Consider the following 17298-nt stretch of genomic DNA (forward strand, 5'->3'; position numbering starts at 1 on the left):
ACATAACCATAGAATGGTTAGGATTGAAAGGGGGCTTAAAGGCCATCTAGTTCCAAATTAGCAAATGCACTTATGATTATACTATTTGTTATTTCTTTATGTATAGTGGCAAGTCCCACATCTGTGGGCACCTTGCACTGGGTCAGAACAAGGAGCAGTTCACATTCTCTTCAGGGAAGGATCCCAAAGGGGATAAATGGATGCCATGCAGTCTGAGCCACTTGAAATATTTTTATCTTTAGAACTAATTTGAATAATTAATCTCACCTTTTAATATCCTGAAAGCGGTGAGATCTTACTCTTGATCTTACACATGAGGAAAGGATAACAGAGGTGCAGTTGACAAGAAAAGTCACTGATTCTTCTGGTAGTGTTTAATCACAGTTCTGAAGTGGCACAATGGTAGAATTTTTTTTCCCTGTGTACACCTTTGTGTAAACATTTAAGCACAGACAGATGTATCTGTGTAGATAACTCCTTTTCCTCTATGTTGAGATGCTTTTGGGAAGCATATTGCAGAGCTGGGACTTGTCAGAATAGAAATTTATCAAAACCAGTATGATTAATTAGTCAGTTGATGCACTTAATAAAACAGCAGAGCTACGAGCCCATTGCCTTGTCCGTACTCTGCTAGTGGTACAGCTGGGAAACAGCATTTTGAGAAAGTCCCAAACTCAGTTTTAAATTATTCTCTTTGCTCCCTTTTTAATGGAAAGGTAACTTTCCAGAATCTGGATCCTTTTAAAATGGAAAATATGCAACATTATCGAAGGAAAGTATGAAGTTGATTTACTATGCATGATTTTTTCAGTTTGTACACATTCAGTATGGTTATATTTTTGCTCAGGATGTATATATATATATATTTTTTTTTCTGCTGAACTTTTCTCGATTGCTTTTTTTATCGGGTTTACAAATCAAATCAAACAGGTATATTGCAGAGCTCTGATATTATTTTCTGCACTTATAACACAATGTATTGAATTATGCTTGCTCATGTACTGCTGCTGCTATTCTCTCCAGATTGAGAGAGAATGACTGTGGGGGCTGTAAATTCACTTGGCTTCCAGCACCACTGGTTAAATCAAGAGCCCTATTCAGGCTAGAGAAGAGACAGAGCAAGTGTTCATTACACAAATCAATTTGGTCAAAAGTACAGCACAGTGGGTACTCAGCCATTGCTCACATAATACTGTCAACTTAATCAAATAATGCCTAGAAGACATTCACAAGCTCTTTCTCTCTGAGAAATAACTTGATTGGTGCAGGAGGAAAAAACAGGTGCTGTTTTGAGCTTTTTAAAAATTTAATGAGTGTTTTCTTGGGTTTTTTTTCTATATTTAAAATTCTAAAGAGCTTTACCCTATGCTATATAGGGTATAAAACACACAGCACCCAAGTTTACCATTTACATTTATAAACATAACCTATTGTTTTCCTCCCCACCCCTTTCTTTTCTCCCTATAAATGTATTCCAGGTTATTCCTGCTAGAATTAGGCTGTTCTTCCTCTAGTCCTGGTGTGGGTTTAAAAGAAATGCAACCAATTTGTTTACAGATTATAGAAGAACGATCAGGACTTGGTAAAGCCTTTTCATGTTCTTCTAATACAACATATTTTCAGTTTGTCCAGGGAGAGATAAAAGGTTTAGTTCCATTTTAGTCATTCCTGCTGTTTATGTTCCATTCACTCTTTCAAAGCTGAGATTGAGGACACCTCTTTTTTTTTTTTTTTTTGTAGTGATGTGCAAACAGCTCTTCTGTGACAGCATTTCATTACCTTGAAAACAGGGTTTGAGGGTGAAAGATTTTGTCTACACCACCATTGTTTCGTGGAAAATGAAAGAGATTAGTCAGTGAAACAGAATGGAGGGAGAGTGTAACGCTTACAATTGCAGGGTAAGAAACATTGCCGGGCTGAGTGTCTGCAGTGATGGATGGAGAGGGAGACAGAAAATTTGTATTAGCCTGCAAGGAGAATGGAATGGGTTTTTCTGCCCAAACGTTGTACACGAGGCCCTCTCTGGTTTCAGGTTCACTGCTCAGTGTTTTATTACAGGTGGTGCCTTTGCCACAAGTGCTGCAGATGGGAGGGGAGACTCCCGTGTCCAGCCAGGAGGAACCTGGGCTTGCACTGGGCTGGCTGGAGGGCTGAGAATAGACTTTTGAGGAAAATATGCTGGGAATTTGGATTGGTAAGGCCTTAAAAAAGGGGGGGGGGGGGGGTGTGTGAAACAATATTTTTTCCAAACAGAAAATTTTCAAATTTATTTTATCTGGAGAAACATCTTGTTTAGTAGTTTCCTTCACTTGTAGAGAATTTTTAAACTCAGGTAAAAGCTGGAAAGTGAAGCTAAAAAAATTACTTACAGAATTTTACTTCATTGCAAGGTCTTCAAGAACTGGAGTGAAATTTTTTAAATAATAAAAGTTTTCTGTTTCTAGAACTCAGTTAAAGGAAGGCAAACTACAGAAGGTATTTTGGTAAATAATTTATTTAGAAAACAATAGGTATTAACTCTCCTGATGATGGATTTGGTTCACAAGTTTACCATATATTTTTAGTGAAAGTATCTTTATGGAAAAAGGATTGGTAAGGCCTTAAAAAAGGGTGTGTGTGTGTGAAACAATATTTTTTTCAAAAAGAAAATTTTCAAATTTATTTTATCTGGACAAACATCTTGTTTAGTAGTTTTCATCACTAGTAGAGTGCTTTTAAATTCTCAGGTAAAAGCTGGAAAGTGAAACTAGAAAAATTGCTTCATTGCAAGGTCTTCAAGAACTGGAGTGAAATATTTTAAATAATAGAATTTTTCTGTTTCTAGAGCTCTGCTAAGGAAACAAAACTAAACAAAGTATTTTGGTAAAGATAAATAATTTATTTAGAAAACAATAGGTATTAACTCTCCTGATGATAGATTTGGTTCAAAAGTTCACCATATGTTTATACTAAAAGTATCTTTATGGAAAAAGAAATAATTTTCTGTGAAATACCCTCTTTGACATGGGTTTGCTTACCTGTAAGAATGATTTCAATTTTAGTTTATTCTTGCACATAAACCTTCAGTAGCTCACTGAAGTAAAGGGAGATCATCTAAATTTATTTCTCTCTGAGAATTTGATTTTCTCTTTCTGCATTCTGTATTTATAACTTTCATTATAAGCTTTAAGACTATCATATATTAAGATTCTTTAATATTTTATAATTGCAAATACGTGGTGGAATAGGCCCCAGAAAGGAGCCTGATTGCCAGCACCACTGCAGGGATGTAGCAAGGGTAATGCCATATACTAACTTCAATTAATTTCTCCAGAAATATCAAATACCAGACTTCAGGTCCTCTAGCAGTGAAAATATTCTCTTGCAATGTATTATGTATGTGGAAAGTAAATTGCATTCAAGTTCTTTGAGGCCACAGAGCTCAGGAACTTGCCTGTCTGGGGTTTTTCCAAATCCAGCCTGTCCTCTGCCCTGTGTGTGTTTTACCTCTTTAGTCTTACTTGGAAATTTTTTGTATAATCTTCACATTCCAATTTCAATTTGCATCCATCCTTCTCCATATCTCCCAGGCACAGCCAGAGATTTCTGGGTGATCTTATGCTTTGTAAAGAGACTGTTACACTTGCAGTCCTTTTAATATGTTTTAAATGGTTTAGTTCTGTTAATTCCACCCCAGGGATCTTGAAGGTCATGTACAGGTATGAAATGTGAACTTTCTGAAGTCTCTCAGTTCTCACTGCTCAAACTCTTTGATATTCTTTGCTGAAAGTGTAAATTTGAGGATGCTTAGAATAAAAATGGTGAAATAGAAACGATTAAAAACAAAGTCCCAGAAAATAACAGTCCCTGGATTTCCTCACTTCGCCTCTAATTTGTAGCTCCTTTATTTTATCCTTCTCTTGGGAAAGCTCCCTGGATTTTGTTGGCAGTGTATCTGTTCAGTGCACGGTAGGGAAGTTGCTCCCGGTGTTTTGGGATGCTAATAGAGCACAGTTCAGCCCTCCCACTCATTGCTCAGTATTTATATTAATACAATGAACAGAAATTACTTCTCCCAATTTGCATTTATCCAGGACGCTGATTATGTAATTTCTTCCTGGGGCACCCTTTGTTCCTGCAACTAAACAGCACCTTCAGAATTCTTCAATTCTCTTCAGATTAATCTGATTGACCTTAAATTCTTCTGAAGTGGACTATTTCAAGACTTTCCAGTCTCTCATCCCCCCCTTGTTCTCATCAAATACCAGATTTTCTCTGTATTTCTCTCCTTTTTAAGGCCTGAAGGTTGAAAGTAATCTCTGTGGTGTCTAAGGATGGAAGAGTTGCCTCAAAATATGAATTTTGAATTTTTGACTTGATTGTAGATAGCAGCAGACCAGCATGGAACTTTTTAATCTCTTAACAGCTATGCACCATGTTTAGTATTTAAACCACTAAAAACCTGTAAAAATGAATGATTTAGTTTGTGGGACCCTCCCTGTGATTTCAGGGAGTAGCAGATGAAGAGATGTGGTGGCACTGACTCAGATTTTGGTTTACACTTTTGCTGATCCCACTTTTTGTTTGGGTCACTTGAAAATCCTCCTTAAGTGCACAAAAAAGTGGGTACTTGTGTGTGAGTCTCACCAGACCTGTGAAATGTAGATGCTGCTGATGGACTGATGCTGCTGCAGAAATGATAAAGCCCTTTATTTGTGATGTGTTCTTAGCACAGAATTATAAGCAATACAGATGTTTGTACTTCTAATTTGAGAACATTTCTGTTTCCTGGGTAAGATGTTGTTGAATTTAACTTGGTAGAATTCATTCTGTATGTAGTTATTGCTGATGTAAATGTTGTATTCTGTTTGAGTTCTTTTGCTTCCTCTTCAGCAGGCTTGTTGGTACTAAAACTGTGTGGTAAGGTTTATTTTATTTAACCTTTTTTATGTTGCTTCAACTGTTGTCTCTTAAAAAAATTCATACTAGCAGGAAATGGGCAATTTCTTTGGTTTTTTAATGAAAAAAAAAAAGACAAACTGAACTGTTACATTAAGCATGACAAAAGTGAGTACTTGGAAGAAGGATGGGGTCACAAGGAAGAAGAAGGGCAGAGAAAATAGAGTAGCAGTTGTAAGATCATCTTGATAGTTTAATTCAACTATTTTCTTTCCCCTTCTTTTCTTCCAAATCTCCTCTCCCACTGTAAACAAACATGAATGTGCTGTTTTTACATACCTGTGCAAAATCTTTTTCCAGTTCTGTACAGGCAGTATTTAATTAGGCACTGTAGGATATAATTGAAGCACAGCTGAGAAATTTCTATAACATATTGGTTAGTTTTACTTTTTGGATGAAGGATATTATGTTTTCCCCTAATCTCTCTGGAGACTTATATTATTTTCCTTAAATTGTAGTACACAGCAATGTCCTTCAATTATAAAACCAGGGAACATGTCCCTGTAAGGAGCACCATGACATAATTTCCTTTTTTGGTGAGAAAGAAAAACCTGCAAAACTTTGAGTCTCACTTTTCTGTCAGGCAACCTTCCTTCACCACTGCTTGACCTTCTGTTCCCTCTCACAACTCAAGGCCTTTCCCATAATGCTCCCCATTTATCCAGCCCAAATGACCCTCTGGTGCCCATCAGCACTGCTTATGAGATGGCAAGCAGGGTGTGATGTGTTACCTGCCTCCTCTGTGGAGTCCCTGTGGCCTCTCAGTGAAAGTACTAATCTGATTGCAGAGTGTCTGCCTGGCTTTTTTCTGCTAGTGAGCTGTGTTTGGCCATGGAGGTTCAGCCTCTTCCATTGGCAAACATGTGTGGGGTTAAAGGGGGTCAGCAGCCTCTTAACACAGGGGGAAATATTTATTCATTATTTAAAAACAGATAAGAAAATCTACAAATAATAATCTACTTGTTATTCTCCAGTTTATTCCAAATACATCTTTATTATGTGTGCTGTTGAGACAGATACAGAGATGGATTGGATTTTCATGTATTTAAACTTCTGGTATTCTGCAGTGCCTTTGAGCAGATTTATCTGCTTTTTAGTAATTTCTTTTTGAGAATTTAAGCCCACCCCTTGTTTTAGAAAGGACAGAAATGCTCACAGTGTGCTTTCCTCTGCTTTGTCCTTGTAGCAGACAGATGATGCAGCACAGACTGACGGCCAGCAACAGACACAACCTTCTGAAAACACAGAAAACAAATCACAGCCCAAACGGCTCCACGTCTCAAATATACCCTTCAGATTCCGGGATCCAGATCTTAGGCAAATGTTTGGTGTAAGTGCTCATGATTTAGTTATTGATGCTTTTTTATATTTCTGTTGCAATGGGTATTTTAGGCAGAGCTGTATCTCTGATTTAGGCTGTTTAACCACTTTTAGTCAAGATTCTCTTTTCATCCGTTTATTCCCAAAAATCCAGTCACAACTGGGAAAAGGAATTCTGCTCTATGTGATGCAGTTGGGTGTTCTGTATTACATTCACAAAAAGCTATCTCTGTTGGTTTAAAATATTAAATGCACATAGATTCCTGCTGCACACATCTAGATTTATGTGCCTGCATTTATTAGTTTTGGGGGCTTGATGTAAAACAGTCCATGCTTGACCTTATGGGAAAGGGGCCCAGATCTGAAGGAGCACATGGGCTGAAACTCAAGCCGAGTTCAGGAGTAGGAATCCTCACCCACCCCCCACATTGTGAAGGTCTGGAGGCTTCTCAAGTTTGTGCTGGTATTTTTCTGTAAGTCTCCCAATTTGTGCTTGCCCCCAGGCCATTTGCTGCCTCCAAGCACATTCCCTTTGTTTCACACACCTCAGTTTTAGGCTCATAATCATGAGTGGTTAGACTGGGTTTCTTTTCCCTGGTCCAAGAACTCTTAGGTTGATTTTGAAATGTCACTAAATATAATCTAGAAATAGCACTTGATCACCTTTTCCAAGGTATTATTCTCAAGTATTTATGTTCCTCTGGCTTTCTTATTTCTGACTCCCTAAAACTGAATTCTCTTCTGTATTACAGTTGGTTATTCAGTGCAGCATCGAGCACTTCATGGCTCTGTATTTCTCTCCATCTTTCATGTTCACTTCAGATTTTTAAGTTCTTCTCGTGTGTTTGTATGTCAGCTAAGACACTGTGTTTATTTCTCTGAAGGAAACAGTCACTGGAAAAAGAACCCTGGTATAGTATTGGGAAATGAGTGACTTTTTTGCTGTATCTGACGTGCTGCAAGTTGCCTGCCCTGAATGCAGCTTTTACAGCTCATCAGCAGAATAGCAGAAGGCATAATAATTAACCCTCTGGAGAGAAAGATGCAAATTTATTTAAACTAAACAAACCACTTAAAATAGATTTTATTTGAAAGTACATTAAATGAAAGGAATTTTTTTAGGTATTGCAGTAATTTATAAGTGAATAAAACTTCTATTTCCTTTCAGTATTTCTAAGTCTTGGGTCTCAAAAGACTAACACAGGAGAATGGCTGGAGTTTTCCAGCTGACTTTCTGAATAACTTGGTAACAGTAAAGTTTTATCTTCTGAATTGATAGAAAAAAAGACATTTTTTGCAAGTGTGAATTGAAACATGAGATATGGACTATGGTAGCACAGCATCATGATCACACTACACCCAGCAAATGATCTTTTCACATAGACAAAAATACAGCAGAGGAGGATTGTTTAAACATTAAGTCAATGACTGCTTCTAGGCTGAAGTTGCAGTTAAAACATTAATTAAATGGTGAATGTAAGAACATAAAATAAGCCAAGGGATAACAAGTGATGGTTGATTTTTCATAATCAAGTTGAAACTCTTCAATATGCTAGAGAAGGAATACTGTCCTTTCTGGCCTGGAATTGTTGATTATATCTTAGAAGTCTGAAGTACACACTCACTTCTGCAGTTCCTGGGACTCCTGCTGGATTATTCTTCATTTTCCTGCCTCCAATTTCTGCCCTTTTGTTTAATATTTTGAGTCATTAGTGCTAACACTGATCCACAGTCCATGTTAATGACATAAGAAATAACAGCAATGACCCACTAATACGTTATGGAATCACATGACAAAATGTGGCATAACTGTTCTAACTAGACCCTGCCTGAGTCCAGCATTTATTCTCTTCCTAGGACAAGTCCAGTGGGGCTTTTTTCTTTGGGATAGTAACTGTGGTCAGGTTTTGTGTGTGTGAACAATGCCCAGAGAATCAAGTGCTGTTGTAAGGTCAATAGGAATAACAGTTGCTACAAATATTATAATAAAAGTGCAGTTCTGAGCAAGGAAAAATCCCCCCAAAAGTATCTGTCTTAGTTTTCCAAATTATACTCCAAATTTTGCAGTAAGACAAGAACTTCTTGTAAATAATGATGGAAAGGGTGAAAGCATGGAAAGAAATCTTCACTCCTCAAAGCCACCAACAAAACTCCCAGCTGGTTTAATCTGATTCCTGTAAAGCAGAAATAACCAAAATCCTTTACCTGTTCTGGAACGCAGCAAAAAATCTTGGGAGGCAAAGGTTGTTCAGAGGGAAGGATGACCTGAGGGTGGTCATTAATCCCTTCCTCCTGGTGCTGTTTACTGCTCTCCAAGCAAAGACACCCAGGAATATATTCCACATGAAAAAGGGTGGTGGTGGCAGCTGGACTGGATGGATCCCAAAGAATTAAACTACTGTGTGCAATATTTAACAACAAAAAAAAATATAAAAAAAAAGGAATTTGGTACTTTTACTTCACTGTGATCACAGTTTAACAAAGTTTCCTCTTTGTTGGGTAGTTTCACTGAGCTTAAAGTTCATATAGGGAATGATATACGGGCAATTTAGATGTAATATTGATTGGCTCTTCTTAGTGTGTCTTTTTCTGGTGTTTAACTATCTTTTATTCTCTATTCTTAAACTTTTTTTGTGTGTTGCCCTTTCTGAAACAAACATTTGTACTGTGTCTGATGGAAGTGTTGAAGTTCTCTCATTTTCATGTAACTTTTCTATTTCTTTGCAGCAATTTGGTAAAATCTTAGATGTTGAAATTATTTTTAATGAGCGAGGCTCAAAGGTAAGCAGTTTAATTCACCTGTGGAGTATTTTTTTGTATGTTTAGAATACTTATATGAGTACAAGGAAACAACTGCACTGCTGTGAAAAAATGATGTCTGAAATTTTCTGTTAGTGAAAGCATCCTCTGAGCTGTCAGTCAATTCTCTAAGCAGTAGAAATATCATTGGACTCAAATCTTTTAAAAGGGGTAATTTTAGCTACTCCAAACTGTCATCTATTTTATGGGAATGTTAATTTCTGCTGTCCTTATTCTTCAAGAGTAATTATCTTGTTTACTTTGAGTCCATTCTTAAAGATATTTGTAGGCAGGTTTGTATTAGTACTGGTATTTTTTTTTGCTTTATTGAAATGAAAGTTGATACTGATACTTAATAACTATCCTCTTTAGTAATTAGCTGGGAAAATATGTGATTGTACCAGATTATCTAAGTGCAGATGTTTTCCTCTTTAGTTAAAGCCTTAGTACACCAACCCTTTGAAAACAATCTATTTTACCATTTATTTGATTACAAGAGTTCTTATTGTATTGCAAACATTCATTTTTTTTCCCTGAAAATTACCTTGCCTTAAATGCATACTTCAATTTATTCAGTACTTAAGAAATGAAGGAAGATAGACTGGCAGTGCCTGCATTGGCACCTTACCTGGTGCAAAGCTGCAGCCCAGGATGTGCTACCAGCTTCATTATAGGGCTTGATATGTATGTCATACACAGATATTTTTTTTCCTTTTCTTGCCATGTCAGACACACAGGGAAGTTAATTCAGTAATGTTTGTCTTCCTGTAACTCATATATCATTTATTAGTGATGGAATTCTATTCCTGTTCTAGACATACTGTAATCTGCCATTTTTTAAGAATCGTATATATCATAAATCTCTCTTAAATCAGATATACTTTAATTTTGTTTATGCTCTGAAATTAAAGCCTTCCCTTTTTTTTTTTTTAACCTGACTAGAGGAGCTGAAATGTCATTGTTTATTATTCAGTCATTAATTAGTCCCCTTGGTAGCCCAAACCCAGTTGGAACATTTATCACTTTATTCAGTAAACAACTAAAATGGATAGTGGCTTAGAATCTTCTTCTCTGGCCAAAATTTATTATTCTTAAATTATGGCTGTTCAATAGTTTTTCCAAAAGATGTAGATTGTCCAGAACCTTCTCCTGTTGGAGAGTCCCATAAATTTCCAAAGCCATCCCACACTGGTCACCTTTGCTGGGTTGTGCTGAAGATGGAGTGGAGCTGAGCACACATTTCCCTTTTGTTTAGCCCTTAAATCTTACACAGGTGGGGATTTTAACCCCCACATCTGCACTGGGCTGCAGAAGTGTAAGGCTTTTCTAAAGCATTCGCAGGATGGATTGAGGAGGTTTTTCTGAATTGAGGTTTTTGGGGATGACATGAGAAGATATTTGAGATTTTGAATGTTGATTTTGTAGCACTGAAAACATTCCAGTGCCTTGTGCTAAACCCAAGATCCTAGAAGGGATTTCAGAAGGAGGAGTTTTCCTTGGTGGGTTTGTAATGCCAAGATCTCTTATGAAATGTTGCTGCACTCTCAGTGCTGCAGTGGAGCATCCGAGCTGGCTCCAGGTGAGCTGCTCCAGGTGCCTAAAGCAGTTCTGTGCTGCATCTCATGGCTCATGTCTGCTGCTTCTCATCTTGGTTAGTTATTTTAGGTATGTGTTCATTTGCAGAAGTACCCTTAGATTCTCTCAATTAAAGAGAAAGTTTAAAAAAAAAAAAAGGAAAAAAAAGGTTAGGTGTGCAAGAGACATCTTTGTTTTGATTTTGGCTTTGTTTTCTTTTTCTTTTAATTTTTTTCTTTAAACTCTTTATTTATTTTAATCTGATCATTTCGTGTCCATTCTGTAGGAATTAAGATGCACCAGATTAAACTCCCATTCCTGGCAGTGCTTATCTATGTTTTCATAAAATCCCACTGAAACTGAAAGGACTACTAAGTGGTTTCAAACTGAGTACAGGTAACAAAGTTTGCAGGATCAGAATTCAGAATTGTTTCTAGCTGCAGTTTGGCATAAGAATTGCTAGAATATGTTTTTGTTTCTGTTTGTTTTTCTTTCTTTTTATTCTAATAGTTAATGTTTGAAAAGATTCTTGCGAGAACAACAGAATTAGGTTCATACTCATGCCATAATAGTTAAGAAAAATGGAATTGCAATTAAAAAAAAATGTTAGAACACCACCATAAAGTGTCAAATGATTTTGCAGAAGTGATTCCTTCCATGAAAGAAAACCCTGAAATAATGCAAGTCTCATATTACAATTTTTTGTCTGTTTGGGTACATAATAATAATGAAGATAACTTTGTTAAACTTTTAGGGCAACACTGTTGACTTTTGAATTTTTGATCATTTTTTATCAGTTATAAATTAATGCTCTAGACAGCTACATATATATTTTCAGAAATCTGTTTCTATGAGTATGTATTAGTATATATCTAGTATATATAGACATCTATTTCTTCAAATAAGAGCTCCAAAGCACCTCCCAGATGAAATCAAAACCTTCTCTTGTGCTAATTTGGCTATTATTAAATCACTCGAGAGATTTGAAAAATAAAATGCATATATTTATATTACCAGTTAATAAAATATGTGGCACTCTAAGCTAGAGCAGCTGTTAACTCAGCTGCACATAAAACTGGTGTTCAAGTGTTCGTGTAGGTATTTGAATGTGTGATGAGTGGATCTGTGTTCTGTTCTTGAGCTTCTCTGTCAGCTAGGTAAGGTTAAAGATTTGCATAAATAATAAGAGCTTAATTTAAATAGTGGTGATTATGAGAATAAGTACAACATGAGGAACTGAAAAACTACAATGAGTATTATTTTCAGAATCTTTGAAGTTCCTGTTTTATCTTGGCTTCTGGCTCCACTTTGTATGTTTTTTTTCTACCTTTTTAGTGTAATTAGGTTTTTATCTTTCCCTTTAGTTGTTTGAACAAAAATTAGTTGGTAGTGCTGCTGTGAGCTGAGAAGATGGATGGAAAATTTTGACTAAAAAACTCCCACCAAATGTTTGCAGTTCTGAGAAGAGAAAATGGCTCAGCCAAGACAGCAGGGGAGAACAAACAGAACTGGGGGCATTTGTGCTATTCCATGGAGTTGGTCTCCTTGGATCCATGGATCCTGTTTTCTGCTGTGGAATTTTCTTGATGGCATCTTAAATTATGGGCTTTTTTTTTTTTTTAACAGAGCTTTACCAAGATAGAAGGAAGGAGTTGTAGAAGAAATAAAAATTTCAAGTTGAGGATGGGTTTAGGCACAAGAAAAGCCTGTGCTGGCATCTAAACCATGAGGATTAGTGCTGAGGAAGGGGGATTTACTTTCTCTCAACACTCCTGGTGCTTTGGGCAAAGGAGAGTTACATCCTCAGTGTCTTGTGACAAGCGAGGTCATGGCCTTGTGCTAAAATTGAGGAGGGTAGTGTGGAGCAAATGTGTGGAATCAGGTGTTCTGAGAAGGGCTGCAGCTGGGAGGGGAGCTGCTGACAGGGCACTTCAGCTCAGGCTGCAGGCTGGGCTTAGGAGGGGAAAAAGAGAGCAACAGTGGGTTTAAGGTACTGGGAAGAGAATAAAATAGAAACTGCTGCTGTACATAAATGCCACTTTTGGTATTCTAAATGGGCAGAAATAAATTAGTTCTTTGAGTAGGTAAAATAACCCAGATAAGGATCCTAATAATTACTTTTTTGGTTGATTGTTGATTAATTAGTTTTGTAGTTCATACCCATTGTTTGTCTCACTGCTTGGTGTCAGTTTTGCCTTAGTTTGATATTTGGTCTCCTCTCTGTATAAAATGTGTAAATAAATGTATAAAAGTCTTTTTTTTGTCCCTTTTTATTTAGTCAATCAGTGTGTATAACAGGTAGCACAGCAGAGTAAGTGGGTCAATGCTGCTCATAAAACTTAGCTGGGGAGTTGTGGTTGTGAAACCTCAAGGATGTAGAAGTGAATTTGTTTGGATCCCTTTGGGGGAGACATGCAAAGGCATTCTGGTGCTAATGCAAGAGTTACTTCAAAGGGTTGGTGTATGTTTCTAAAATGTTCTTCCATGTTTGATTTTTTTCTTTCCAAAATATTTGGTATTTTAAACAGTGTTTGATTTAACTTAGCACATAGAAGGAATTTTAGTAGGATTGGGATTGCTTGTTTTTGGCCTAATATTATAAAGCAAAGATTTGTCATGAGCAGAATTTCAGATTTGTCAGGTGCTCTGCTGTCCCACTAACGTGGGACTCTGGGGGTTTACCAGTTGCATGTTCTATATGTGGAAAGTAATATGCAGAACTAGTATATGAAGCAGTAAAACTTATTTAAAACGTTTGCATTTTTCTTCCTTTATCAGAGTTTCTTTTTCTATTCACATCATGTGATTTTCTTTGATCTGTTAATACAAGAAAGTTTATACTTTGTTCTAAAAGTACTTTTGTTTTCTTGGTGGTTTTCTTTTCCTTTTTTTTTTCTTTTATAAAAAAATAAGTAAAGGCTGTATAGTTTGACAAAAGTTTAAGTTACCCTAGTGTTGCATGGGAACAATGTTTCTTATGATCACAACAGCATGATTAAGTAGGCAATGTTTAGAGTATATTGACATTCAGTGTTGAATTTTGTGCACATGTTTTTTATTTCGTTGAGATATCTGCATGTCATTAAAATGTGGTTCGTTTTCTTTTCTCATTAGTTCATTTTTTTTTTCCTATGTGAAGACACTGTAATTTATTTTAATTTCATTTTCTTACCGTTAGATTTATTTTCCTCTGTAGTGACATGTAGAAAGGTATTTTTGGTATCATTCTTTGACTTTCTCAGAGGGTATTATCTAACTGATGACAGAAAGAAAAATTTGTTCACATTTGTCGCTTATTTATTGCACATCTCAATACGATTATAATTTCTCTAATTTGCATGTTACAGAACTGAAGCGAGGACAAGACAATATTAAATTAAAGAGCGAGAACATAAGCAAACAAGTGGTCATTGACTGAAATAATAATGTGCATGTTGTTTTCCCCCCTTCTCCCTCCTGCATGCAGGGATTTGGTTTCGTAACTTTCGAAAATAGTGCTGATGCGGACAGGGCGAGGGAGAAATTACACGGCACCGTGGTAGAGGGCCGTAAAATCGAGGTGCATGTTCAAAATATTTTCCTTTTCATCTTTTTTATAAATGTCTGCTTCACTCTCATTTGTTGTTTCAGATGCATCATTGGTGTCTTCTGTGTGCTCCCCTTTCCCCTTCCCATTGTTTATATATATATTTATATATAAAGAGAGAGAATCTGGCCTTACTTGGGTTTTTTATTATTATTTCTTTTGTAATTATTATTATTATTATTATTATCATTATTGCTGAAAGGTGAATGAGAGAATTAAAAAAAAAATTGAAAGCTTTAACATTTTGAAGTTATTATTTTGGATGTTTTGTAAATCGATGGGTGCAGTAGATTCCAAAAAAAACAGCCAACAAAAAAAAATTAAAAAAAAAATTGAGAACAACAACAAAAAAAAAGTGTGACAGACAAAACAAAAACAAAAGGTTGTTTTTTTCTTTTTCTTTCTTTTCTTTTTTCTTTTTTTCTTTTTTTCTTTTTTTTTCTTTTCTTTCTTTTTTTTTTTTTTGCTGCAGGGTTGATGCGGGATCCACAGTGGCTCTCAAAAAAAAAAAAAAACAAAATTCAGATTGGGAAAGAAGCATCCAAAAAAAAAAAATTTACAAGGAAAACAAAAAGAACCAAAGGCAGACTAGAGAGTGCCCAATTTTAAGGTTTAATTCACCCGAAGCCACGAGGCTCCTTTGGCTGCCTGGCCTGAGCCCTGGCTGTGCAAACGTGTTTCGGTCCCACTGGATCCCCTTCAATACTGCCTCAGTCGTTATTTGTTAGAATAAAAAAAAAAAGAAAAAAAAAGATACCAATTGAAAATGCTGTCGTCTTTTGAGTAAGATGTTGCATATTTTGCCTTTTCATTTTCCCCCCTCGACGGTAGCGCTTAGGGCCCTCACCAAACTCTCAGTAACCATGGTAACTGTATACATACCCATGCTGGCGATGGTGCTGAATGGTAAGTGGAGAAGTCCATCTGCCGTTTCACGTATTTAGCGCTGATATACCACGTGAATTTTTTTGACTTGTTGTATTAAGTTTTCTTGATGCTACATTTTTTTCTATATTGGTACGCCTGTAATTGAGTGTACGTTTTAAGCAAGCCTGGGAGGCACTGATTGGATTGAGGATATGACTTCGTGCACATCTTACTCAGATTGTTAACTCCATATTGTGTTAAATAATGCACCCTCTTTTTATCCTTTTGTTAGCTGTGATTTTAAAGCTTGAATGATTTTGTTAATTCTTGCAATGAAAAAGGCTCTTGTTCCAAGTGTTGAATGCTAGATGTTGCTTTTCCAATGGTACTTCTCTTCTGAAGGGTTATGTTGCACACTGCTAAAATTCGTTTGTCCCTTTTTTGACATTTTCTTTGTTTCCTTGTACCTTGTCTCTTTCCTTTCTACTCCACTGCATGTTCCTTCATGTAATCTTTTTTATTTTTTTTCTGTTTTGAGTATTTATTGTATCAGTGTTATCATGGAATACAAGCATGCTCTTAAGTCTTAAATTATGCAATACCTTTTAATTTGCTTTTAATGTCTTTTTATTAAAGTTTAAATGATATGATGTTGCTTTATTGAAATGATTTGTAAGTTAAAATGGTTATGAAAGTAAATGTAATTATAAATAGTATGATTTTGTTATGCACCTGTTGCCTTCTATAAATTAAATTGCATTTTATTTTTACATGACTAATAGCAGTAATAATGCATGCATTTAATAGCAACACAGGCCCTGCCTGTAACCCTTTCTAATCCAGTGTTCTATGTGCTTAGGTAAATAATGCAACAGCACGTGTAATGACAAATAAAAAGACGGTCAACCCTTACACAAATGGTAAGTGCATGAAACCTCAGAGCTCTGTTTGAATGCCCTGCATGTCCAAGCTCACCCCACTGAACTCATGAGGTGTCACCATCTGCATCTCCTGCATTTCCTGGGGCTCAGGCATTGCCCACATCCCAAACCACGACATGGGTGGGCATACATCCCCTCTGTGTGGAGCTCAGCTGATTCACATCCACGTGGGCACAGCATGCATCACTTTGCCTGCCTGGGTTATAACCTCAGTGGCTTGTGCAGAGGAAAACACACCTGACAGCAAAGTGGTACTCTCTTCTGACTTTGTGCAGTCTTCATGTTGCCATGAGGGATTCAGTGGGGCTTGGGTGATGGAGGTAGAGAGACCAGGAAGAAGAACTTCTCTGTCAGGCATGAGATAACTTTTAGTACCAAGACATGGATCCAGTCAAAGATAATTTCTTTGTCTTCCACATTTTGTTGGAAGAAAAGGGCAAACTTAATGGGTTCTGCTTCCAGTTTCTGGGAGGGTTTTTTCCCCATGGAAAAATCCAAATTCCAAGCTATCTAAAAGTAAAATTCATTCCAATACTGACCTAAGTTGATGTAATGTTATACATGGATGATAGAAAAGTAATCCATACATATCTGAGGGGTCTGGAAGCAATACCTTTTTTGAATGTTTTCTTTGGGAGTGTTTGATCACATGCTCCAGTGTGCATTTGTTAGTTCAGAAAATTCAGACAAGTTCCCAACTCAGCCATGTCAAACAATATCACAAGAACTAGAGTTAATTGCAGTTATGTTTCAGTTTTACTAGACTGTGTAGTTGTCACTATTTGTATTTAAATTCAGTGCAGTTTTTCCTATCCAGTAGAACCAGATGAAATCTGTGCATAAAAGTTTCCAGAGGTAGATGATATTCTTTTCTGTTTTGAAAAGCAATGGATCATATATTTTATATTTGATGTCTCATTAGTGAGGGTTTGCTAAAACCCAGGGCAAACAGTGGCTTTATTTTTTAATGAAAGGCTCATCATTTTTTCCTAGCACAATGAAAATAAAATAAAATGATGGGTTTTATTTGACATGTGATAATTGAGCTAGTTAAAATGATCTGGAGAAGGAAGGTCTGGAATTTCTCATGCTTTCTCAGAAACTCTTTCCTTCCTCATTTTGTATGTAAATGTGAAACTTGGCAAATGATGCAGATGGAAAAATCTCCTTGGTTCTTTACTGGTTTTAAAGCATCTCAGTGAATTTAGCAAAAGAGACACAAGGCTTGACTGGATCACATAACAAGACTTTGTTGCAATACAGAGAATTACA

General features: G+C 36.4%; 1 protein-coding gene across 34 annotated transcripts in view; it reads left to right on the plus strand.

The window, feature by feature from the left end:
* RBFOX1 (RNA binding fox-1 homolog 1) overlaps window positions 1-17298 on the plus strand; it is a 795203-nt gene that overhangs the window by 692659 nt on the left and 85246 nt on the right. For 33 of the 34 annotated variants that reach the window (XM_071570925.1, XM_071570934.1, XM_071570936.1 and 30 more), the window contains 4 exons: window positions 6125-6268; window positions 8986-9039; window positions 14099-14191; window positions 15945-16005. In XM_071570925.1, the coding sequence (XP_071427026.1) occupies window positions 6125-6268; window positions 8986-9039; window positions 14099-14191; window positions 15945-16005 (352 nt within the window). The remainder of the gene's footprint in view (window positions 1-6124; window positions 6269-8985; window positions 9040-14098; window positions 14192-15944; window positions 16006-17298) is intronic. The other variant, XM_071570923.1, reaches the window with a different exon arrangement.

The sequence above is a fragment of the Pithys albifrons genome, chromosome 16 (genome assembly GCF_047495875.1).
Source record: "Pithys albifrons albifrons isolate INPA30051 chromosome 16, PitAlb_v1, whole genome shotgun sequence".
In the NCBI taxonomy this organism is placed as follows: Eukaryota; Metazoa; Chordata; class Aves; order Passeriformes; family Thamnophilidae; genus Pithys; species Pithys albifrons.